The sequence below is a fragment of the Monodelphis domestica genome, chromosome 7 (assembly GCF_027887165.1).
Source record: "Monodelphis domestica isolate mMonDom1 chromosome 7, mMonDom1.pri, whole genome shotgun sequence".
NCBI lineage: Eukaryota > Metazoa > Chordata > Mammalia > Didelphimorphia > Didelphidae > Monodelphis > Monodelphis domestica.
The window spans coordinates 137,600,272-137,625,100 of NC_077233.1; the positions used below are offsets into that span (position 1 = coordinate 137,600,272).

The window sequence follows — 24,829 nt, forward strand, 5'->3', positions numbered from 1 at the left end:
TGTATCACGTGGCGAGGTCTTCCGGCCTGCACATCTTCCTCTTCCTTTGAAATTGAAGTAGGTGGGCGGAGACTTAGCGTGATAGAGACCGAGAACTAATTGTCACGTGACGTAGCTCGGAACCTCCCGGGAGTTGTAGTCCAAGGTGAGCAGTCAAATATGAGCACTGCGACTGGCCAGAGGATGGTGACCCGCGGCATGAGCCGCTGTCCCGGGCATCGACTATTCTTGGAGGAAAATCTTCCGCGGTCCCTTGGCAAAGATACAGTCTCAGGTAGCACCGCTGTGTCCTACCGTCTTTCACCCTTAAATTTAGAGATAGGATCTGAGTTCGAATTCTATCAGTGCTACTTTGTATCACCTTGTGTAACTTTAGTTTCCGGTCCCCTCCCCCTTTGTAAATTGAAGGAGTTGGATGAGGTGACCTTCAGGAACACCTCCACTTCCGTATCTCTAGTGCCTGACCCCAAATTTTTTTTAGACCCATACTTTTTAGCTTAGAATAAATACGAAATAGCGATTCCAAGACTAGGCAATTGAAGTTAAGTGACTTGCCCAGGGTCGTACAGCTAGAAAGTGTCTAGGGCCAAATTAGATCCCAGGTCCTCCAGACCCAGGCCTGGCGCACCATTCTGGGCTATTTAGCTGCCCTTAGTGTAGATGATTAATAAATGCTTGTGGAGTGATTGATAAAGCCTATCAAAGGGATTTGAACCCACCTTGAGAGCCTGTGGGGTGAGGTGGGGTGGGGGAGGGGAGGGAGGATTCTCAGGAAGGGACTATGAAAAGAGGAGGAGAAACAGGGTGTGGACACTCAGCCTTTAGGGTAGATGGGCAGAAGGAGCCTTAGGGGTAAAAAGACTACCCTAAGGGGTAGAAAGAGTAGGGGATGTTTCTAAAGTATTTAGACATTTATTTATTGTATTTGTTTATTTGGAAAAAACCCTCCCTAGTAGCATAATTGAGTGTCCACCCTAAAGTTGGAAGGACCTGGGTTTAAATGTGATCTTCCTAGCAGTGTGACCCTGGACCAATCACTTAAACCCAGTTGCCTAGGCTCACTGCTCATCTGCCTTACTATCTAAACTTAGAATCAATTCTAAAACAGAAGGTAAGGGATTGGGGGGGGGGGGGGGAAGAAAGTAAAAACCTTCCCATCTATCCTCCCCACCTGGAATAAGGCTTCCACCAAAGTTGTGACCAAAAAAAAAAAAATTTCAGTCACTCACCATTTGAAGGTGGTCTTTTCCACCCAGTTGTACTGAGGGCATAGGCCCAAGGTCCATCCCATGTGATTTCATTATCTTCCCTTTTTCACCTATTCTAGCTATCCCTGAGCTTTGAGAGGTAGGCCACCCCCCTACTCTAAAAGAAAGGGCTGAAGGAAAGAAAAAATTTTGAAACTCATGATTTTCTAAAATGAATGTGTTTAATAATAATTTTTTGTAACTCTTACCTTCTGTCTTAGAATCAATTCTGTGTATTGATTCCAAGGCAGAAGAATGGTAAGATCTAAGTAATGAGAGTTAAATGATTTGCCCAAGGTCACACAGCTAGGAAATGTTTGAGGCCAGATTTGAACCCAGAATTTCTCATCTCTAGGCCTGGCTATCAATCCACAGAGCCACCTTCCTTCTCTTGATAATAGTCATTCTTTTTTAAAGTTTTTGGAGGAAAGAACAGGTATATACCAAAGCTAGAGTCTGGACTCTTTGCAGGGAAAAAAGAAAAACGGAAACCAGTAAGAAGACAACGGAAGGTAAAACTTGAGATAGCTTATGAGACATCAGATAGAAATGGAGCTGTGGACAGTGATGGCAGCACTTCCAAGAAACTCAAATGGGAGCCCCTCAACTGGAGACTCCAGCTAGAGAATATCCGAGAAATGAGGAAATCCAAAGATGCACCTGTTGATCACATGGGAGCTGAGCAATGTCATGACCAAAATGCTGCCCCAGAGGTAAAGAGACCCTCCAAGTCCTCAACCTCATACACTCCAGGTTGTCAGCCCTCAATGTGCTCTAAACCTATTCTGTCTTTTAGAGTAGGAGGAATCCTTCTGTCAACTCCCAGAACACCCCTAGTTCCAAATCAGATTCTCCATCTATTCAGTAAGGATTTTGTGTTGTCAAACTCCCTTTAAAGGGAGCCTTTGAATTAGTCTGGCATTACTGGCAGGAAGTTGACCATAGAAATTGACCATTCTTTTGGACCAATAAGATGCTCTCTATATCTGATACGGTTAAGGGTTAGCAAAATAAATTTCTCCTCCTTCCTGCATGATGATTACTTTTGGTACCTGCGGAAAAAAACATGGCTCCAAGCCTCAGATCTGGCAAGGCATCCATTTCACAATTGCCATTTAATCCTGGTGCCGGTACTATGTTCTCTAAAGCAGTGATGGCAAACCTTTTAGACAACCCTGACCCCAGACAGAAGAGGGAAGAAGCACTCCCATTGGGCTGCTGGGCAAAGGGACGGATCATGTGAGAAATATCCTCAGGTGCAGTGGAGAGAGAGAAAGGGAGTAGCCCCCTCTGGCATGTGTGCTATAGATTCACTGACATGGTTCTAGAGGGTCTGTTTCAGTGCTCATTGTATCACCTCCTTCCTTCTCCATATGACTGCCTCTCTTTCCTGGTTTCTGCCCACCAGGTGATGAGATATCAAGTGCTGTTATCACTGATGCTGTCCAGCCAAACCAAAGACCAGGTCACAGCAGCTGCCATGGGGCGGCTGAGAGAAAGGGGCCTGACTCTAGACAACATCTTGCAAATGGACGACAATACCCTGGGTCAACTCATCTACCCAGTTGGCTTTTGGAGGGTGAGTCCAACAGGCCCAGGGAGGTCTTTGCCAAAGCAGTGAGGTAGAACCCAGGGCCAAGAGAGCCAAGGTATGACATCCAATTTAGCCAGCTTTGGAATGGACCTTCTCTTTTCCAAAAAGGATTTCATTACCATCATTATCATCACCTGAGGGGATGGTGCCTTTCTATTCCTAGCAACTGGCCAATAATACTAGCTAATATTCATATAGCATTGACTATGTGCCAGGTACTCTTACAATACATTTTTAGAATGATTATCTTATTTGATCCTTACAACAACTCTGGGAGATGCTATTATATATTACCACCATTTTGCAAAGGAAGAAACTGAGGTCACCAGAGGTTAAGTGATTTTTCCCAAGGTCACACAGCTAGTAAGTGTCTAAGGCTGGATTTGAATTCAAGGTCTCCCTGACAGTAGCCCAGTGTTCTATGTGGTACACCTCCTAGCTCCTTAAGTAAGAACTTACTAGGTTCTCTATAAAGATAGCATCTATTCTGCCCCCACCCTCTGGATATTTACACATTAATCCAAAAAATAAGTGTTTAAGATATCCTTATAATAGGGGACAGCTGGGTATCTCAGTGGATTAAGAACCAAGCCTAGAGACAGGAGGTCCTAGGTTCAAAACTGGCCTTAGACACTTCCCAGCTGTGTGACCCTGGGCAAGTCACTTAACCCCCATTGCCTAGCCCTTACCACTCTTCTGCCTTGAAACCAATACACAGTATTGATTCCAAGATGGAAGGTAAATGTTTAAAAAAAAAAGATATCCTTATGATAAATGAAAAGTAATAAAGACATTCTAAATGTAGAACTCATACACTAAGTTATTTGCATCCAGTATATGTCAGGGACTGGTGTGAATTGGCACAAAGGGAAAGGGTCAGTCAATTAGTAATTCATTACTGAGCTCCACACAGGTGAGAATAAAGAGTCTCAGCCACATTCCAGTAAAATCCTCTTAGTAGATGGACTGGACCAGGTTGAGAGTAAGCAGCAGGCCTCAGACCCATTGGAGAAGGAAGGAGTCTAAGCCCAAGCATGTGAAGACTTTCCTTGAGGGAATGGGCAGATGACAACACTTGGCTTCGCTGGCGTCTCCCTTGGTGATCTCATCAGCTTCCATGGGTTCAGTGAACTCTATCAGATGATCCCATCCTACTATACCACCCACCACTCTCTTGAGTTCCAGTTATGCACCACCAACGGTCTACCGAACATTTTGAACTAGGATGTCTCATGGGCATCTGAAGCTCAGCATTTCCAAAATGGAACCTATTCTAATTTCCCCCCAAACTCTCACCTCTCCCAAACCACCTATTACTCTCACATGCCCTTCAAGGCTCCTGGGCTGGCAACCCTGGTGGCCCGTGGATCCAGTGTGTTGCCAGGTCTCATCATTTCTGCCTTCAGACCTGAGCCCCGTCTCTTTGTGTTCCCTTTTCACCACTCCCACCTTGCTGGTTCAGGCCTTCATCATTTCTTGCCCAGCTTTTTGCACTAGTCCTCTGGCGTGGCCCCCTGCCTTGAGTCTCTTCTCCACTCCAATCTCTCCTCCACACAGCTACAAAATGGAAATTCCTGAAGTAAGTCTGACCGCGTTCCCCCTCTTCCCTGACCCTACGACTTAATAGACTTACACTGGCTACCTCCAGGATCCCACATAAAGTCCCATTGGCTGCATAAAGCTCTATACAACCTGACCTTGCCCTTCCTGTTTTCCCACACACTAGAGCTAGCCCTACTATCACCCACCTCCACGCCTTTGTACTCACTGTGTCTGGAACAGTCTTCCTCTTCATCTGTGCCTCTTACATCTGGCTTCCTTCAAGACTGCTTAAATGTTACTTTCTAAATGAGGCCTTTCCCAGTCCTTCTAGCTACTTTGTACGTATCATGCCTATAGCTGTTTATTTACTCCTCTTCCCCCCCACTAGAATGTAAGCTCCTTGAGGGCAGAGTCTGTTTTCTGTCTCTCTTTGTATCCCCAGCTTTTAGCAGAGTGCCTGGCCCATGAGAAGCATTTGATAAATGCTTGCCAATTGATTAATTGAAAAGAGTGATCCAAAGCATAAAGGTAGAAAAAGAGGTAAGTTGATGTCAGATTGTTGAAAGTTCTGAATGTTAAGCCAAAAAATTTTGGATTTTTAGCTGCTAGTCAATGGGGGGCCATTGTTGGTTTTAAGCAGGGGAGCGATAATGGTCAGAGTTTTGTGCTAGGATAAAAAGTGGCATTATAAGATAAATTGGGGTAGACAGCGGCAAATAAGACAGGAGACAAGGAGACCCAGGAGGAGGCTGTGGTGATAGTTGAGGCAGGAAATCGTGACTCGGATAGGAATAGAAGGGAGGAGATGGGCCTTCGTACCAAGAAACACTTCTCAAAGGAAGAATTGTTAGGACTGCCTTCTCAAACGAAGGAACAAGGACTTCTAGCCTAAACAGAGGCAATAAGCTCGGCTCCCCCAACCCTACTGCAGAAAAAGCTAAGAAAACCACAGGAGACCCAACAGAAGCAGTAGATCCAATAAAAAACTACAGTGACTGCATTCGCCCCAGAACTGCACAAAAAGTCAGCCAGAAGCTCACAGGCAATAAATAAGGAGGATGGGAAGCGTCAGAAAAGCTCCCAGACAAACCAAATGGCAACTTCCCAGTGTGACCAGAGGCACGGATAGCTTGCTAAGCTCTATCCAGAGGTAGGAGGAACAGTGCTCCCCTAAGAGAGCCTCAAAGCCCCCACAGCGGGAACCTTCCTTGGAAGGGGCCGAGAGCCAGCAGTGACCAGTCCAGTCACAACAGCAAAGCCCCGGGCCCTTCGTACTCTGTCCTGAAACGCCATAAAGGGCCTTTCAGATCCATTGCTGGGGACTGCACAGATGCCGGACACTGGAGATCAGGGCAAGAAGGGCAGAGAGCCTGGCCCTGACACAGCACCCTAATTCGGGAGCTACGGGTAGACCAGTGAGGAGGCAAAAGAAGATACAGACCACTAAAGAAAATCATCATAGATCCAAAGATGTCCAAAAACCCACATCAGAAGGGATGTATAACTCCCTAACAACTACAAGGAACCGCTCAAAGGGGGGGTGAATAGTTTTCCCAAAAGGTGATATAAAGTAATATATACATATCTATAGATCTATAGGGAAAATAAGGCAAGAAATAAAGTAAAATAAGTGCTCTGGAGGAAAGATGAATAAATAGAACAAAAAGTGTGGAAGGAAGAAAGGAAGCATTTATTAAGTGCTAATTCTGTACCAAGGATTATTGATAAAAATAGAAAATGAGAATCTATTGGAGGAAACATCATATATAGGAGAGTTGAGCAGTAGGACAAATGAAAGGATCTATGAATTCTAAGGGTGCAGCTATAAGACCCAAGGCAATTCAGGTGGCAATGTCTGGGGGCCTGAAGGACATAGTAGTGGTTAAATAGGGATGGGAAGAAGGGAGAAAAATCAAAGATGAATCAAAGAGTCCACGCATGGGTAACTGAGAGAATGAAGGCACCTCTTTTTTTTTTAACCCTTACTTTCCATCTTAGAATCAATACTGTGTATTGGTTCCAAGGCAGAGGAGTGGGAAGGGCCAGGCAATGGGGGTTAAGTGACTTGCCCAGGGTCACCCAGCTAGGAAGTGTCTAAGGTCAAATTTGAACCCATCACTGGGCCTGGCTCTCAATCCACTGAGCCACCCAGCTGCCCCCTGGGAGGTACCTCTTGCAGAAATTGGAACCAATACACGGTATTGATTCTAAGACAGAAGGTAAGGGTTTACAAAAAAAAAAAATCAGAAGGGGCATGTTTTTGAGGGGGAAATAATGAGTTTAGTTTTCTTCACATTGAGTTTGAGGTGCCATCAAGATTTTCAGGCAGACCCATCCCATAGACAGCTGGACACAGGAGGCTGACTTTGAGGGGCGCAGTTGGGGCTGACAGCATAGATCTGGGCGTCTATTGCTCCTCAGTTGCCTTTTTTCCGTTCTTCGTGTTTCCCTACCCCCAAGCTGGCTTTCTTTAGCATCCCTGTCTCTGGGCCCTTCCCTTCCTGCCTTTCAGAGCTGTGTAGGACATGCCGGCCCTCCGATTTCCCCTGTTTACTCCACGGGATTCGTCACCGCCCCTGGTGGAGTGGAAGGAGGGTAGGGCACTCTGCGCAGCTCTCCCGCCTCCCCCTCCCAGGCCCACAGCACCGGGCGCCTCTTGTGCCGCACAGCCTGGCTCTTGGAAATGCAGAAGCTAAATATACCCCGTTCTGCTTTTCTGCCCATGCAGGAGGAGGTCCCTGCGGGGTGGAGTCCATTTCCCGGCAGTGGCAGCCTTGAGCGTGGGCTCTGTTTTGTCCAACGTGTTCTTAAATAGTCCTCGATGTGTAGGGCTCAGGGCAGGTTTCCCGGCCGGCCCTCCGCGGTGTGTGCAGATTGCAGGCCTTCTTTCCTGCTTTCCGTCCTCCTGCCGCAGAGCCCTGGCTGCCCCGGGATGAAGGCTTCCCCAGCCCCCCCCCCCCCCCCCGCTGGCGGGCCCCAGAGCCTTCCAGAGGATGTCCCCCTGAGCCAGGCTGCGCCTTCCCCGAGTCTCCCTCCCCTTCTTTGCAGGGCAGGCCGTGTCCTAACTTGTCAGGACAAGATCACCGTGTTCGGGGCTGAGCCGAAGGTGTCCCAGGCCCTCGGCCAGAAGCAGCTGCCGTTCCCCACAGGGGAATACCCTGTTCCAGGACTTGCATGTAGTGCTCGTGTGCTGCCCAGCTTGACCCCCACAAATGCCCCCAGACCGCCGGCCAGCCTCCTCCCCGCACACCCCGGGGCCTTGGCGCTGTCCGCTGTCTCTGTGAGGGGCAGGCTGCCCAGGACACACAGTATTGGTTCCAAGACAGAAGGTAAAGGTTTATTTAAAAAAACACACAAAAACTTCACCTTCCATCTCAAAAGCAATACTGTGTATTGGTTCCAAGGCAGAAGAGCAGTAAGGGCTGGGCAATAGAGGTTAAGTGACTTGTCCAGGGTCACACAGCTAGGAAGTGATTCCAAGACAGAAAGTAAGGTTTAAACAAATAAAAAAAGAACTGTATTCCTGTGCATGGCTTTTAACCTGGCTATGCCACCGCTAGGGTGTAGACCCTAGAGATGAAAGGTTCTGTTGACCCAGAGCTGGGCAGTTTAACAGGCAGCCCACCTTGTTCCAGGCTTTAGACTGCCCCGAGCACCCATTCTCCATCATTGTAACGGGTTGATCCTGGGAACTTTGGGGCCCCAGAGCAGGGCCTGGTGTTGTCAGAGCACAGAGCTGATCTCAGCTTGGATGTTTCAGAGCAAAGTACAGTATATCAAGCAGACAAGCAAGATCTTGAAGCAGCAATACGGAGGAGACATCCCAGCCACTGTAGCGGAGCTGGTAGCGCTTCCTGGTGTCGGACCCAAGATGGCGCACTTGGCCATGGCCATCGCTTGGGACACAGTGTCGGGCATCGGTAAGTGGGGCATTTTACTTGCTGGTGGGTGGGAATGGGACCTCCTCTTATGAGGTACAAGATGGGTAGATGGAATGTCTCCTGTTGTCCAGGAAAGAAAGTCGATATTGAGAGAGGGAAAGGGACTTACTCAGTATCGCTAGCATATATTTAATAATAGCTAGTGTTTATGAAGTCCTTTGAGGTTTGCAAGGTGCCTTACAATCCTCAAAAAAAAAACTCTGGGAAGTAGGTGCTATTATTATCCCCATTTTACAGATGTGGAAACTGAGGTAGACTTGTTGGTTGAGAGACTTGCCTAGAGTCCCACAAATCCAGCTAATGTCTAAGCTCAGATTTTTATTCATCTTTCTAACTCCAGGCTTAACAAGCTTAACACCAAGCCCCTGGGTTTCAGCAGAAATCCCATCCCAGGGTTTCCTATTTCCTGTCCCAGAGTTTCCTACTTCGCCATCACTGCCCCCTTGTGCCTTGCTGGTTTTATTTAAGGTGCTGGTATATACTCGATAGGAAATCAGGAGACCCACTAGTAATCCTAGCTCAGCATTAATGATGATGATGTGCCTTGAGCAAGTCACCTTCATTGGGCCTCTATTTTCTCCTCTAAAAATGAGGAGTTTGGACAAAATTCTTTCCAAGGTCTCCTCCAGCTCTGATTCTGATGATTCTGACTTTGGGTACACCCCAGCGTCTTCACCCAGTCGTGAGAAAAGCCAAGGCAGGAGGCAGTGGAGGGGACCCTTTCATTCCAGAAAGTCTTTAACTACAAACTAGGGGAGCTAGGTGTCACAGCAGATAGAGCCAGGCCTGAAGTTAAGAAGACTCCTGATCAGGGAGGGAGAAAAAAATGAATTATGGAATCATGGGAAAATATTTTAAAATGTTAAAAAAAAAATTTTTAATTAAAAAAGAAAAAAAAGGGGGGGGGGGGGATGACTCCTCTTCCCAAGTTCAGATCTGGCCTCAGACGCTTCCTAGCTGGGTGACCCTGGGCAAGTCACTTCACCCTGTTTGCCTCCATGTCCTCATCTGTAAAATGAGCCATTCCAGTATCTTTGCCAAGAAAATCCCACCAAAATGGGTGCTTGAAGAGTTGAACATGACTAAAATGACTTGACAAAAAAAAAATAGAGAGATGGGAAGGGACCAGATTGAGGAGGCTTTGAAAGCCTGACTGGGGAGTTTAGGCTCTTGGTCATAGACAGTGGGGGTCACAGAAGGCTTCTGAGCAGTGGGTATCTGTGAGAAAATTACTCTGCCATCTGGAAAGATTGGAATGGGAAGGCCTCTCCTACCTTTCCTTTCTTGTGTCTCTGAGGACCAGGGCTTCCTAGAGAACCCCGAGTCCCTCTTCCTCTGCAGCTTCCACCTGAGGCGGCTCGAGCCTGCCTGGAAGGTGGAGTAGCATACCCTGAGGACGGCAGTTAACCGTGAGCGCTATTTTATACGTCTCTGGCGCCTCACGCTTTTTTAAATGCTGTGGAATCCTCCATTTCAACATGTCCTCAGAACAGCCCTGAGGGACAACGTTGGATGTGGTGGTTCCCATTTTACGGATGGAGAGACTGAGGCTCAGAAAGGTTAAAAAATAACTCACACTAATGAACAACTCACATTTTCTACAGCTCCTTATTTAAGACTTACAAAGTACTTTACTCACCGCACCCGTGGAGTAAAAATTAAAAAATCACATTAGCCATTTTTATAGAAAGGAAAACTGAGGCCAAGTGGTTAAACAACTCGCCCACGGTCACCCAGCTCAGAAGAGTCGAAGGTAGAATAGGAACCCCAGGCTGCTGTGTGCCCCAGGAGCCGAGGTCCTCCCATGACCAGCCATTGGAGCCTAGACCAGGAATTCTTAACATAAGAGTCCATGAACTGGGATGGGGGAACAAATCACATCTTTATTTTGCTATAATTGGTTTCCTTTATAATTCTGTGTTTTATGCATTTAAAAACACCACCTGAAAGGGGGAGCTTGGGCAGTCTGGTGCGGGACACAAAGGGTTAAGAGCCGCTCGCGCGCCCCCCCCCCCCCATTGGACCCAGCAGGGATTTCTGTGCTTTTGTTCTTACATGAATAACCTACAAAACAGCCTCAGACCCGGTACAAATGTCCTGAACAAAGAACCAAAGAAGGGCTTTCCTTCTCGGAGGAGAGCAGGGCGGGCGCTGGGCGCCAGCCCGGGAGGGTGAGAGAACGTCCAGGCCCGGGACGAAGGAGGCCCTTTTCTTTGGCCTCCAGGCTCTGCCCTCCGTCCTGGCTGGGGCCTGCAGCAAAGCCGGGGGTTGTGGGTTCTTTGTTGGCCAGGAAGGCCGTTTCAGGGAAGCGGACAGGGAGAGAAGGGGGGGGCAGGCCTAGGGGGAGCCCACCGCTTGGGGCTCGGGCCTTTCCGCAGGCCCCCTCTGCCAGGAGGCTCGCTCACTTCCAATTGGCTGCTTGCAAAGTGCTTTGGAATTAATGGCCCGGTGGCAGCTTTGGGAATGAGGTTTTGAAAGGGCCCTTTAGAGACGGAAAGGCAGGAAATGAGTGTTTAAATGTCATCCTCCCGGCTTGTTCCCGGGCTGGTGATTCAGTCGCCCAAGCGGGCCTGGCTGGCCCTGGAGAGCCTGGGGGGCTTGGCGGCCCCCCGCCCCAGGTGGCCGCTGGAACGCTCCCAGACAAGATCAGAGCATCTCGCCTCGGTTTCCCGGAGAAAAAGAAGCGAGGCGATTGCTCCCCACGCTGGCCTGTGAGTCCTCCAGACCGACCACGTCGTGGACCCCCGAGGAGACAGGAGCGAGAGATGGCGGCGATCTGAAACGTGGGCGGCAGCCGGGTGGATCTGGCCGGCTTCGGCGTCGTTCCCCTCTCCGGGCCCTCGCAAAAGCTGGCCTGTGCCGGGGGTCCAGCAGCGGCCTCTCAGCCCAGCAAGGGTGGAAAGCCCTCTTCCTCCCCGCTCTGCCAGACTCCTTGCACAGACCGGGTTCCTGGTGACGGCCCTCCCCATCTCCAGAGAAATGTATTAGAACATGGATCTTGGAGCGGCTAAATGGTCCCTGGATAGAGCGCCGGCCGGGCCTGGAGTCAGGAGGAGCTGGGCTCGGATCCTTCCTAGCTGCGTGACCCTGGCCAAGTCACTTCACCCCCGTGGCCTGACCCTTGCCGCTCTTCTGCCCTGGAACTGATACTTCCTATTGATTCTAAGATGGAAGGGAAGGGTTTAAAAGGGGGGTGGGGTCTTCTCAGAGACCTGAGGACTCCCTTTGCCTCTGTTCTTTCCCTCTTGTATCCCCGTCCTGGACTCCCAGCCTTTCCCTGCTGGGCATCTGTCTCTTGGGCTGGGAAACCAGCTGAGCCGCTGACAACAATTCTTTTTATATAGCACTTTCTAGGTGTTATCTTGTAGTGTCCCCCCAGCGCCCCCGGGAGGCAGGTGCTATTATTATCCCCACTTTACAGATGAGGAAACTGAGGCAGGCACCAATTAAGCCACTTGCCTAGAGTCACCCAGCTAGGAAGCATCTGAGGCTAGATTTGAACTCAATTCTTGGCTCCAGGCCCTGCACTTTTCCTCCAGTGTGGCCAGCTGTGCCAGCAGGGTGCGAGGCACCGGATTTGGGGGGAGAGGAGCTCAGTTCTGCCCCTTAACTCCCCACAGGCCCTCTGCACAGCCGCTTCTCCATGAAATAAGGAGGCTGGACTGAATGAGCTCTAAGGGGACTTCCGGCCCTTAATCGTGGGACCCCACACAACGCCGCCGGGCTTCTTCTCAGCCAGGTGTAGGCGCCTCCCAGACAGAGGGTCTTCTTGACTGACCAGCAGGGGGCGCCCCATCCCCAGCCTCCTCGGCCTTCCCTCTCTGCCCTCCCCCCAAAGGCAGGGGAGGGGACTGAATAAAGAGCTCTACAGAGAGGGGGGAGAGAAGGGAAATGGGCCCGCCTGTGGCAAGCGGCTCTGGTCCTCCGCCTGGGATGGAGGCCTGCCTGAAGGGCCTCGGGATAGGGCAAAGTGCAGAGGAACGGCGATGGACTGGGCCATTCGGAGAGGAGGCCGGAGAAGGGGAGCCCCTGAGTGAGGCCGGGGAGGGGGGATGCCGGCCCCCGGAACCCAGGCTCCACGGAGCGGGATGAGGGCAGAGGCTTCGGGGTGAAGGCAGGGTCCTGAGTTAGAGGCCAGGCTCTGCGGTGTGCCTTGGGTGCAGCCCTGGGTCATCACTTCCTTTCTGAGGGTGTTGGACGAGGCGGTCCCTAAGGTGTGCTCTGTCTTTAAATCCTATCCCCGGGAGGAGTTGGATATATTGGGGAAGTGGCCCCCAGTAAGGCTGGGCTCCAGGCCTCTGGGTCCAGACGGAGTGGCCTTGAAGGCCGCTCAGGCCACACCGAGGTGTTTGAACAAGGCTGGAACGCGATCAGAGCTGCATTAGGAAGATTACTTTGGCATCCAGGTGGAGAATACGTTGGGGGAGGAGCAGCGGGTGCTGTGAAATCTGATGGCAGAGCCCAAGTGGAAATCCGGGCTGGAACGCCTGCTGCCCCGCCGCTTCACTCCTCCGGCCCTCAGTGTCTTGTCTGCATAAGGGGTTGTGCGGCCTCGCGGTAGCGTGGTGGAGAGAATGCTGGAGAAAGGAAGTCGTTTTCTTGGGTTCAAATCCGGCCTCAGACACTTCCCAGCCGGGTGAGCCTGGGCAAGTCACTGAACCCCCACGGCCTAGCCCCGAGCGCTCTTCTGCCTTGGAGCCGGCACACAGGACTGACTCTAAGGTGGAAGGTGAGGGCGTAAAATAAAAATAAAATGAAGGGGTTGGGAAATGACCTGGGACGCCTTGTCCTGCCCTCATCTGTGATCCGGCGGCTCGGTGGCTTTACGCCCAGGCTGGGATCCAGTGACACCGGCAAAAGGGCCACTTCTCTAGCCCCAGCGTAAGGGCCCTGGCTTCGCATCCCCGCTCTCACGCGGACCAGTCGTTTTCCCTCTGACCCTGTTTGTTGGCCTGTGAAATGGGGGTGAGAATACTGCCTGGACAGGCTTGTGAGGGAAGCCCTTAGCAGGATAAACAAATCTTTATTATTATTACTAAAATAATAACCGCCAGCATCTGGATCGCGCTTTTTACGTGTATTCTCTCCGTCAGTCCTTGCAACCACCCGGTGAGCCCTTACTATCCCCATTGTACAGCCGAGGAAGCTGGGGGTTGAGACACATTCCATCGCTTTTTTTTAACCCCGACTTTGTTAGTTATAAGTTTGTCAGAAGGGCAAGAGCTAGGCAAATGGGGTTAGTGAGGACGAGTCTGAGGTCAGATCCGAACCCGGGTCCTCCCGACTCGGCCGGCTCTCCATCCACTGCCCCAGGGACGTGTCTGAGGTCAGATCCGAACCCGGGTCCTCCCGACTCGGCAGGCCCTCCATCCACTGCCCCAGGGACGTGTCTGAGGTCAGATCCGAACCCGGGTCCTCCCGACTCGGCCGGCCCTCCATCCACTGCCCAGGGACGTGGCTTTCCCAGGATCACAGCTCATAAATCCGCCAGGCACTCCACCAGCCTGGGTCTTCCCGACTGTGAGTGGAATGCTGTGAAGCAGAGGACGGCCAGCTAGCCCCCAGCCCCAGGGGAGGCGGGGATCCCGGCTTCATGGTCCTACCCTGGAAGCACTTCATAGCCCTGCAAGGCCCTCCGCTGGTCCAGCTCCTTCAGCTTACAGAAGAAGAAACCTGGTGCCGGGATGGTTGTGATTTGTCCTAGGCCGCCCTGAGAGACTGCAACTGCGTGTGCCCTGCGGCCCCCCAGCAGCCTGGGCATCGGGAGGTCCTGGGTTCCGGTGTGGCCGGTCACCTAACTCCCGCAGCGTAACCCTGGCCGCTCTTCCATCCCAGACCGACCTTCCTTCTGCCTCTAAGATCAAAAGTGAGGGCTTCAGAAGAAGCCCTCGGCCGTACGGAGGCCAGAGAGCTGCTTCCTGCAGCAGGCAGGGCCGCTTCTCTGGGTTTGTGCAGAGGAAGGAGAGGATGGGGGGGGGGGCGGTTCTGTCTCTGGCAGGCTCCACAGGCTGCTTATCACAAAGAAGGAATGTCCTGGATTTCAGCACCTCGCCCTGCCCAGGGTGCAATTCAGGTTACAGGGCCGGGTGAAGCTGCGCTGGGAAAATAGATGACTTCAGGCCAGAGGGGCTGCGCCAGAGGGGGAAGCACGAGAAGGGAACTGGAGTATAGGAGACCCAGGCTCTGTCCTTGCTTTTTAACCCTCACCTTCTGTCTTAGAAGGGCCCTAAGGATTGGTTCCAAGGCAGTGGGGGTCAAGTGACTTGCCCAGGGTCATACCGCTGGGAAGTGTCTGAGGTCACACTTGAACCCAGAACCTCCTGTCTCTAGGCTGGCTTCCTATCCACTGAGCCACCCAGCTGCCTACAGGGGACTCTTTCCTTCTGCTCCCCAGTAGTTTGCCCCAAATACGCCTCCAGCAGTGGGGAGGGAGGGAGCTGGGTGAGGAAAGAGTTAAAGTTATGTCTTGGCCCAGGTAGAAACCTAGGGAGCCCTGCTTGGCTTCCCTCAGCACCTTCCCGCTCTCCCCAGTGACAGCTCTGTGTTGGCCAGGCTGGCCTCCCTGCTGAGGGTTCTTGGATGGGCCTCTCCCCCCCCCCCCAGGGGCGCTGGATCAGAATCCCCATCTGGAGAGAGGGGGGCCTTTGGAAGGCTGGCCCAGCCTCCGAGCCGCTGCTGACACAGCCTTTCTCACCAGATGGACCCCAGAGCCAGCCACACGTTGTTCCTTGGTGGAGAAAAATCAGAACTGCAGGGGGGGGGTGATGGGTTAGAAAGTGATTCCCAGCAGCCTGACAGGAAGTGAAGAGGAGTTCTGCATCCGGAGCCGATCCTGGGGTCACCTTCCCTGCCGCTGCCCCTCTGCTGAGCCGGGACCAAGGCTTTAGGGGAGGAGCAGGCCTCCCACCAGAAAGGGGGGGAAGGAGGAGAGGAGGGACCTTGGCTTCCTGGGGTGTGAACGGAGTCAAGGCCTGGGGCGCATCCCTGGGGGGTAAGGTGAGGGAAGAGGGGGGAGGCTCAGAATGGGCTCCCGCCCAGTATTGATTCAGCAGACTCGTGGGCTAAGGTTTGCTCCCAGCTTTCTGGGGGTGAATAATTCATATGGGTTTAGCAATTCAGCCACACAGAACATTCCAGGCAAAGTAAATAGCTCTGGGCCGGATCCATTCAATTAAAGTCCCCAAGCTGTGGCTGCTGGGACTTCATTTCATTAGGCAACCCTGACATCACTGGCGCAGGGGCAGGCCAGAGCTCTCCAGGGCCTTCTCCACCCTCAGCCCTTCACCTAAACATCTCCCTCTGACGCCCGTCTAGGCCCAGGCCTCTCCCGCCTGGAATCGTCTTGATTCAGATGCTTCCCCTGCCTCCCACCCTGATGCCACCCAGCCCAGATGCACAGGGCTCCCTGGGGACCCTACAGCCTGCTTGAACTCTTGACTGAAGATGAGAATTAGAGAGCTGTTGGGTCTGCCGTTTCGGGACTCCATGCAAAGATACAGGAGTGGTGTGCTATGTCCTTGGTCTCCAGGGGAACCTTTGTCAGACAATCGGGTTCAGTGACTTGCCCAGGGTCACATAACCAGAAAGTGGCTAAGGCTAGTTTGTTTGTTTTTATGTTCTAAAATATTTATATTATTGTTTTTAAAGTTTTTCTTTTATTTTATTCCAATAACAAATATCCACTGTAAGTTTTCCAAGATTACATGATTCTTGTTGTCTCCCTTCCCTTTCCCATAGTTGACGAGCAATTCCACTGGGTTTTACATGTATTATCACTCAAAACTAAGGCTAGATTTGATTTCAGGTCTTTCTGACTCTGGGCCCAGGATTCTTAACCACTGAGCAGCCTCTGAAAATCAGCATGGCCCCACGGGAAAAATCTTGGGCCTGGGAGTCAAGAGACCCAAGTTGTACTCTCAGCTCTGCCACCAGGGAAAACCTGTTTCTCCCCAGTTCCCCCTTCCTCAGTACTCCCTGCTGCTTTGCAGAGGAGGGTGGGAGGAGGGGGTCTATGGACATGGAACAATGCAGATCACATCAGACTTTTTCAGCGCATCAGCTGGTTTTGCTGAACCTTTTTTTCCCCTTTTCTTCATTTTTATATTCTTTGGTATAAGCAATGGCTCTCGTGGCAGCTAGGTAGCAGAGTGGATAGAGAGCTAGTCTTGAAGTTGGGAGGATCTGAGTTCAAATCTCATCTCAGACACTTCCTGGCTTTGTGACCCTGGGCAAGTCACTTAACCCCCATTGCCTAGCCCTTGTCACTCATCTGTCTTAAGAGTTGTTTCCAAGACAGAAGATATGGGTTTAAAAAAATAAGTGATGACTCTCTCAAAAGGGGCCTGGAGAGGGTTTCAAGAGAGAACTGTAGGTAATATAAAAGTCTTTTTTTATTAAACTGACTTTTTGTCCTAGAAACAACTCTGAGACAAAGGAAAGGGTTAGGCAAATGGGGTTCATTGACTTGCTCAGGGTCACCCAGGTAGGAAGTGTCCGAGGCCAAATTTGAACCCAGGACCTCCCATCTCTAGGCTTGGAACTCTATCTATTGAGCCCAAACTTTTCCCCCAAAGAAAAATGTCTCTGTCACGACTCATACTTTGCCCCACTTCTCTGAGCCTCAGTATCCCCATCTCTATAATGGGAATAATATTCCTGCCTAGCATCTCTCTCAGGATTGCCTTGAGAATCAGGTAAGATAATGGATGTCTAAATGCTTTGTAAAGTGCCCCACAGATGTGAAGAGCTATCGTCATTGCTAAGAAGATAATGGACACTCCACGGTGTTCCCTTGTGGCTCGGTTGCTCCGGAGGGGGCAGCTGTCCCTAGAAATATAGGGTAAAGCCCCTGCGTGAGCCTGATTAACCCCACTTTGTGTCTGCCCCGGCAGCAGTGGACACGCATGTACACAGGATCACCAACAGATTGAAATGGACCAAGAAAGGGACCAAGTACCCAGAGGAAACCAGAGCTGCCCTAGAAGACTGGCTGCCCAGGTGCGTGGAGGCAGGAGCTGGACTAGATGCCCCCCAGAGGCGCCAAATCCATTCTGATTCCCGTTCCCCGCGGGCGCTCAGCCTTCAAAGTCTCAGAGAGATGAGCAGGGAGGGCTGCCTCGGGGCCTTGGTCCTCCCTACCCACATTGGGCCAGAGCACGGCCAGCCTGGAAGAAGATGCCAGGCTGGACCATCTGCTCCATCCTAGGGAAAGGAGAGATCGGGCTGGGGGCAGGGCTTGCTTTAATCTCTTCCCCACTGGCCCACAGGCTGCATTATGGAATCTGTTCTGCTTTTCCCCTTCCAGGCAGCTGTGGAAGGAGATTAACTGGCTGTTGGTGGGCTTTGGTCAGCAGATCTGTCTGCCAGTGAACCCTCGGTGTGGGAACTGCCTCAACCGAGGCTTGTGCCCAGCAGCCCAGAGCCCTTGAAGGCTGCTGCGGGCAAAGACCCGTCTGGAGCGGAGTGGAGACGGTGGATGGACAGCCAGCCGGCATTGGAACTTTCAGTGAGCGCTTAAGACTTGTACCCACATTGGGCCTGTTTAATAAAGTTTGATGTTCTTTTGTGATCAGAATAGGGCTCGCTTCGGTCCACGAGGGGGCTGAGAACTGGGGCTGAGCCAGGGAGAGAGCTCAGCTGGGAGCTGGGGGCGGAGGGGAGAGGAAATCTCGGGCAGCCTCAGCCAGGCGACGGGGGACTGCGGCCAAGCGTTGGCCCTGCTGTGCCCTCTGCCCCCCAGGAAAGAGAGGTGGCTCGGCAGCATCTAGGAAGGGTCTGTGCAAGATCACTTCTGGGTTGAGAGAAAGGCAGAGCAAGTGAGGAAGTTGGGAAATAGGGCAAAGGCTAGCTGCTGGGAAGGCTGTTTAGACAGATCCTCGTGGGACCCCCAGCAGCCTGGCCTAAAGGCCAGAAGCAGAGCCCCAGCTTGTCCTTCCCTCCAGCTGACTGGACCAGACTCCACCCTGACCCAGCTGAAATGCTTCCCCCTGGCCTTCTAAGAGCGGTTAGGGTCATCTAGATCTCAAACTGGGCAGGACCTTGGCTGTCTTGTCTAATCCCTTTATTTTACAGATAAACGAACTGAGTCCCTGAGAAGCAAAAAAGACTTTTCCAGGCCTAGAGCTGAGATGTCCTGGGTTCAAATGTGACCCTGGGCAAGTCACTTAACTCATTTCCCAGCCCTTACTGCTCTTCTGCCTTAGATCCAATATTGATTCTAAGGCAAAAGGTAAGGGTTAAAAAAAAAAAAAGACATCCGGGATGAGAGCAGTCAGAAGTAGCAGATGCAGAATTCAGACCTACGTCTTTTCACTGCCACCCCATAAGATCAGAGGGCTCCTTGGGGAAGCCCTTGGGCCTCTCTTTAGAGTAAAGGCATTTACCCATGTCTTTCTGTCAAGTTCAACCCCCTGGGCCACAGATGGGAGGTCCTGGGTTCAGATGTGGCCTCAGACAGTTCCCAGCTGAGTGACCCCCATTACCTAGCCTTTACCACTCTTCTGCTTTAGAACTAATACACAGTATTGATTCTAAGACAGAAGGTAAGGATTTTTTTTAAAAGGCCAGCAGGCCCAGTTGGCCACACTTGCCTGGACCATCAAAGGGAAGAACTCCCCTCCCTGGTGCATCATCTCAAACCTACAAGCCCTGGGAGCCCAGGGTCCTTCTCTCCCCCTCCAGAATCAGCCAGGGGTCAGTGCTTGAAGCCTGCCCCTCCCCCTCCATCCCCACCCAGGTGGATGAAAACAAACCAAGCCTTGCCTCCAGCTTAGCAGCAACCCATCTTTACTGTACATGGCAATTCCAAGTTTATTATTGATGTTATAGTGCACATTACAGCGTACAATGCCGACAGCTTATACTCGCATTGGTTTTCAGAGTAAGGAGAGGGAGGAGAAGGAAGAGTTATTACTATCACACTACAAGAAAGAGAGATAGGCGATCTAGGGTGCCCTATCAGTGGGCAGCTTAATTTTGCAATCGTGCATATCTGATTTCAGCCGAGTAGCAACATTGGTTCTGCCTTCCCCACCATAAGTCCCACCATAAGCCCTCTCTTGGGTCTGTGGGCAAAGGAGGCTGCGCCCACAAGGTTTGGCCCTTGCACAGAAGAAGAGACAGTGTGCTCGGTGGCTTGCTTTTTACATGGATGGAAGACCCAGGCTTCAGGCAGGTTCAAGCCCTATACGTGGAAGCTAGAGCAACTGCTACCACAATGACAGTGAGTTCAACTCATAGGCTAACTGCCAGAATCACTCCATCCATTGGTTGTCTCTTCCAGGAGCACCAAACAACCAGGAGAGGATTCTCCAGGCAATGTGTGACTCAGTTCCTCAGGGAATGTCTGGGCGTAAAACCCCCAAACCCAAACTCTCGAGCAGATCTGGTTGACCCCAGAACTATAATCCCAGTTGCTGCTGTGCATTAGACCCCTGCCCCCAATCTCATCATGATACACCCTCATTTTATCCTCACTCCATCTTCACTCCCCTCCCCAAAAAAACCAACAAACCAAAGCAAATCTGACTCCTCTCCCCAGCCTAGAGCACTTTCCTAAGATCCTCCCCCTCCCCAAGCTACCCCCCAGAGCTCAGCCCTCCCTGAATGGGCTGGGATACCCCCGACAATTCTAAAGCACCTTTTTCAACATTTACAGAAGCTTTCTCCAGCTGAGCCCCTGGGTACCATCTTCCTCCAGGCCAGGCCCTTTCCCACAAAATGTCCTGGTTGCTTCAGGCTTTCTAGGAGGCTTTCTGTTGGCAGTGGCTTTGAGGAAGAGGAGGAGACCCCAAAAGGCATTTCAATAATTCACCCCAATAGGGTCCAAAGCAGATGTCCCCAGCCCAAATGACTGTCTGCAGCTCAAATCAGCAACTGGGAAAAAGAAACTCCCAAAGAGTCTGGAGTACTTTGCCCTCCAGGATCCAAGGCAAGAAGCTGTCCAAGGAAGGGGGGTGGCAACTGTCATGGGGAAGGGCTTGAAAGCATTGAAGAAGCCAATCTGATAAGCAGGCCGGGAAATGCAGAAGCTGAGGGTGTCTTGGTCACCAGCTCAACCCATCCATCGGAGAACAGATGCTGGAGGGTCTTGTGGGTGAAACAGCCAACTGCTCAGGGAGGCTCATGCAGAATGGGGTGGGCCTGTGGCCCACCACTGATCAGGCCTTGACCTGGGTTCTAGGCCCACACATAGCAAAGGCAGGCAGCACACTCAGAGAGACCCAGACCCAGGTGACAAGGAGCAGGAGACCCCTCAGTTCTAGGGCCCCTCCTTGCCTCCAGGGACCTAAGATAGTCTCTTGAGCTATTTCCAGCATCCCCAGATGGAGCAAGCAACCTCCTGAGAGACCCCAAACTGGGCAAGGTTGGCTCATTGCCCCAAATGAGCTTCCTTTCCTTCCATCCACCCACAGGGCTCATCAGCTGTCAGTTCTGGCTGTGGTCCCCCTGATCCCTGGGACTTTAACAGGAGAGGAATAGCGATTGGGGGAAGGGAGTTGGGGAAGGAAAGGACTGCAGAGAAGTTTGTTTTGCTGCCTGAGAAAGACAGTGAGAGAGAGAGAGAGAGTCCCTATAGGGGGAGGGGAGATTCCTGGCAGTAAATGAAAACATGTGTAATACAAAAATTCCCTTAAATCCACTGGCCAATGAAAAAACAACAATAAAGGGTCTCTCTTACTGTGCCTCTATCTTTCTTTGTCTGGGTCTCTCTGGCTCTGTAGCTCGATCTTTCTCTCTCTTGTCCTCCTCTCAGGGAATAAATATGTCCCCAGACAGACAAGAACAAACACCAGGAGCTTCAGCAAGGGTCCAGTTCCCAAGACCCATTCTCTGGTCCTGCCTCACTGAGGTTCCCGTGGAAGGGAGGGAGGGAGGGAGGGATAGTAGGAGGGAAGTGGCTCTTCCAGCAGCAAGGTGAGGCAGGAGCAGGCAGGCAGTAGGACTTGGGGGGGGGGGGGAGAACAGACCAGGCCAAATCCTTGGGACCAAGAGGAAGCCCCCCTCCCCGAACGCACGCATCCCAACCTAGCCAGAAGATCCTCAGACACAGGTTGGAGACTCCACTGAAGCTCTGGCCTCAGGAAGGGGGGGGGGGGGCAGTGGAGCTCAAAGCCTGTGTCTCCTGGCAGGGAGTTCCCTAGTTCCCTTCCTTCAGGGAGAAGCAGGAGGAGCTGCTGGCTGTGGGGGGATGGGGAAGGAACAGGGGTTCAGAAGTTGCTAAAAATCTCTCGCTTCTTGTTCCAGTCCATCTGCGGCGCTCTCTTGTTGACTCGCTTTGCCCGGGCCTTCTCCTTGGCTTCTGCCGCTGTGGGGCTTAGGTGGAGCCCACTCTCCTGGAATGGGTCCCTCTTGGCCATGTCATTGTCCTGTAGGGGCAGAGAGCCTAAGATGGAGCAAAACCCCCGGGGTTTCCCAGGAGGCATCAATTTCCACCTATGCCCTCACATCTTAGGAAAGGGGAAGGAGGGAGAAATAGGCCCTAGACATGCAGCCTACCGCATGTGTGCACACACAGGTTAAATCCCCAGCCATCCACCTAGGTCATGCACTCCTCTAATGCCCAGAGGTGGGCTCCCAGCCTCTCCCTCCCTCTCAGACAATGGGTCAGGACAGGGGCTCTGCCCTTCCCCAAAGCAGAAAACTCAATCTACAATCAGCTCCCAATTTTCCAGGAGCTGATGAACCAATCTGTAAACTGGCCCTTACTGTTCGTTCAATGGCTGAGTCAGAAATGGATAGGGTTTTATCAACAGAAACAACAGTAGAGAAGATGCATTGCCATTTGCCTTATGCTTCCCTAATAACTCCTCAGCCTTGCCATCTGCCCAACAGCTGAACCCTCTATCACAATGTGTGCTCCATAAGAGCAGGGAATATCTTTCCTTTCTCTTTGTATTCCCAACTTAGCACAGCACTTTGCATCCAGGATGTACTTTTTAAAAATTCCTTACCTCCTCTGTCTTGAACTCAATACTAAGGATCATTTCCAAGGCAGAAGAGCAGTTAAGTGACTTGCCCAGGGTCATTGAGCTAGGAAGTGTCTGAGGGCACATTTGAACCCAGGGCCTCCTATCTCTAGGTCTGTCTCTGTCCACTGAGCCACCAAGCTGCCCTTCTGTTCACACTTAAATACTTTTTTTTTTATTCATTCATCTAAGTTGCTTATCTAGGGCAATGTGGGGTTGCCAAAAAATGAGAGATTCTCAGAATTGAACGGACCCTCAAAGGGCATCTAGTCCAACCCATAACTCAACAGGAATCCCTTCCAGAACATCCCTAACAAGTGGTCATCCAAACTGAAGAGCTTGCTGTGTAATGAGATAATCCTTCCCCTTATTGGACAGCTCTCCAATCGTGCCCTCCTCCCCTTTCTCCTTTTAAGACATCAAGGTGTGAGTCTATCAGATTTTTGCCAGCTGGGGACTGTAGAGGTTATGGTGATTCAGAGGTTATCAATGGTTGTTGGGTAGGTGCATGCATTGGCTGGTCAGTTACCTCTGTGTCCTTATCCACATTCTGCAGGTCACTCCGAGATGAACAAGTAGAGCCACCATTGATCTGGGGAATGATGGGGTTAATCACTCTCAGGCCTGTTCTTGAACCCCAGGAGTCTCTGAAGTTGAGTGTGATTTCCCCACAAACACACATACATCAGAGCCCTTCCCTCATATGAGGCCCACCAGGAGGAAACTGGAGATAGTTGCCACCATTCCATGGGGAGGAAAAATGAAATCTTATAGGAAAAATCTGATCTGAAGCAAGGATCAGGAGGACCCCCAGGGTTCAGCCTCTCATCCTATGTCCCATGGCATATACCCACTGCAGATTCAAGCAGCATTGAAGCCCCAAATGGCCATGGTACCCAGGTACCCAGTGTCAAGGACCTAGCATTCATCTCCTTCCCCTTCTTTTACCACAGATTCATCCCAGGTCTTTGGTCACTTGCTTGCTCACCTGGGGTGGGCTCATCCCATTGGTAATCAAGGAAGGCAGTGGACCTGCAGACAGAACCCATCATTGAAATAGGGTTATTCATCCCCTCGGGAGGCTCAGAACATAATTCCCCACCCCAACCCACTATGGTGACCCCCCTCCAGAAAGCAATTCCCCAAATACTGGAGGTCCTGTGGATGGACAGGGACATGATTAGAAGTTCTCAGGATAGAAAAGGCCAGTCCCTGATGGTTTCTAAGATGACCAGTGCAAAAAGTCTCCAGGATAGATGGGACAGGGTGAAGGGCACCCAGAATGGATGGAGATAAGTATCCCCAGGAAAGGTGGAAGGTTGGGTACTCTTAGAACAGACAGGGCCAAATTTACCCTAAAGGGACAGGACTGGGGGTCCCCGAGAGAGATGGTAACAGGCCAGGGATGGGGTGCCCTCCCGCCAAACACACCCGTAACATGTTCTTCAGTGGGCACCACCCGTAGCCTCTTGAAATAGGCATCCGTCTCAGGGTCAACCACAAGCAGCCGGGCCTCGTCTTCATGGGCCTTGATGCTGGACACGACTTCAGCATGACGAAGTCCCTCCACATTCCGGCCGTTTACCTGTAGGGCCAGGGGCGAGAGTGAGGCCACATTTGGGGAGTGGAAAAGAAGATGGGCCCTTAAGAGTACCAGGCCCAGGTACTCCCTAGGCCTGACTTCAGCCTAATGAGGCTCTTTTGCAATCCAGTCCATCGCCTTCAAGGCTGGAGTTGGGACTATAACGGAGGAGAGCTCCTCTGGGGTGAAGTCGGAAAGGAGTCTGGGAAATGAGGCGCAGAGACACCAGGGGAGAAGAGTCAGGGGCCAGAGCTGGCCCGCTGCCCTCCGTCCCTAGGACCCTGCCTGTCCCCATCCCTTGTTTCCTCCCCCACCCTCAGCCCCAGGTTGGACATCAAATATTCATCAGAGCCACCAACACAGCCAAGGCTACGACTGATGCCACACAGCTCGGGTTCCTTACACAGCAGGTCAGCCTCCCCCTCCCCCAGCTCCCTGCACAGACACCCAGCGACAAGGGCCCATGCACACACACGCACATGCACATACACACACGTGCACACACATACACACGTGCACACGCACACATACGCATGCACACACGCACACACAAGCCTAGAGGAACAGAAATGAGCCCCTTCCTCCACTCCCCTTGAGCTCACCTCGATGAGCCGGTCCTGGGCTCGAAGGCCAGAGTGGGCAGCGGGGGAGCCAGCATCCACGGCACGAATGTACTGGCCGGGCCGGGACTTCTCACTGTGCAGATTGAAGCCGTAGCCGTTGGGGCCTTTGTGGAGGTGGCAGAGACGTGGGCGCAGCTCGCGGGGAGTTCCGGGCACATCCTGGGAAAAGATGGATGGACAGAGAGGGAAGCCTCAGACCCAGGTCAGACCCAGGGACTCTCTACGCCTGGCCCCGGCGCGGCGGCGCGGATGGCTACACGTCCCCTTAGGTCTTCCATGGCTCAGAGTTCTGGCCCCTGAAGCGACCACGCCCTCCCATGGCCCAGACCCTAG

General features: G+C 51.8%; 2 protein-coding genes across 3 annotated transcripts in view; one reads left to right on the top strand and one right to left on the bottom strand.

The window, feature by feature from the left end:
• Positions 1-18: 18 nt before the first annotated feature.
• On the top strand, positions 19-17,898 carry NTHL1 (nth like DNA glycosylase 1). 2 transcript variants are annotated; one of them, XM_056805601.1, is made up of 6 exons: positions 19-145; positions 1,719-1,960; positions 2,656-2,826; positions 8,144-8,303; positions 17,216-17,321; positions 17,629-17,898. In XM_056805601.1, the coding sequence occupies exons 2-6, from the start codon at positions 1,886-1,888 to the stop codon at positions 17,750-17,752; spliced, it is 636 nt and encodes a 211-aa protein (XP_056661579.1). In that variant the 5' UTR covers positions 19-145; positions 1,719-1,885; the 3' UTR covers positions 17,753-17,898. The 2 variants fall into 2 exon arrangements, with proteins under 2 accessions (XP_056661579.1, XP_001366843.2); XM_001366806.4 differs by lacking the exon at positions 19-145 and adding an exon at positions 146-274.
• A 1,210-nt stretch (positions 17,899-19,108) lies between these two features.
• NHERF2 (NHERF family PDZ scaffold protein 2) overlaps positions 19,109-24,829 on the bottom strand; it is a 33,199-nt gene continuing 27,478 nt past the window's right edge. Inside the window, exons 3-7 of the mRNA XM_007499376.3 lie at positions 24,476-24,655; positions 23,723-23,876; positions 23,280-23,323; positions 22,821-22,883; positions 19,109-21,691 (exon numbers count right to left, since the gene is read on the bottom strand). Coding sequence (XP_007499438.2) covers positions 21,533-21,691; positions 22,821-22,883; positions 23,280-23,323; positions 23,723-23,876; positions 24,476-24,655 — 600 coding nt within the window. The 3' untranslated portion in view covers positions 19,109-21,532. The remainder of the gene's footprint in view (positions 21,692-22,820; positions 22,884-23,279; positions 23,324-23,722; positions 23,877-24,475; positions 24,656-24,829) is intronic.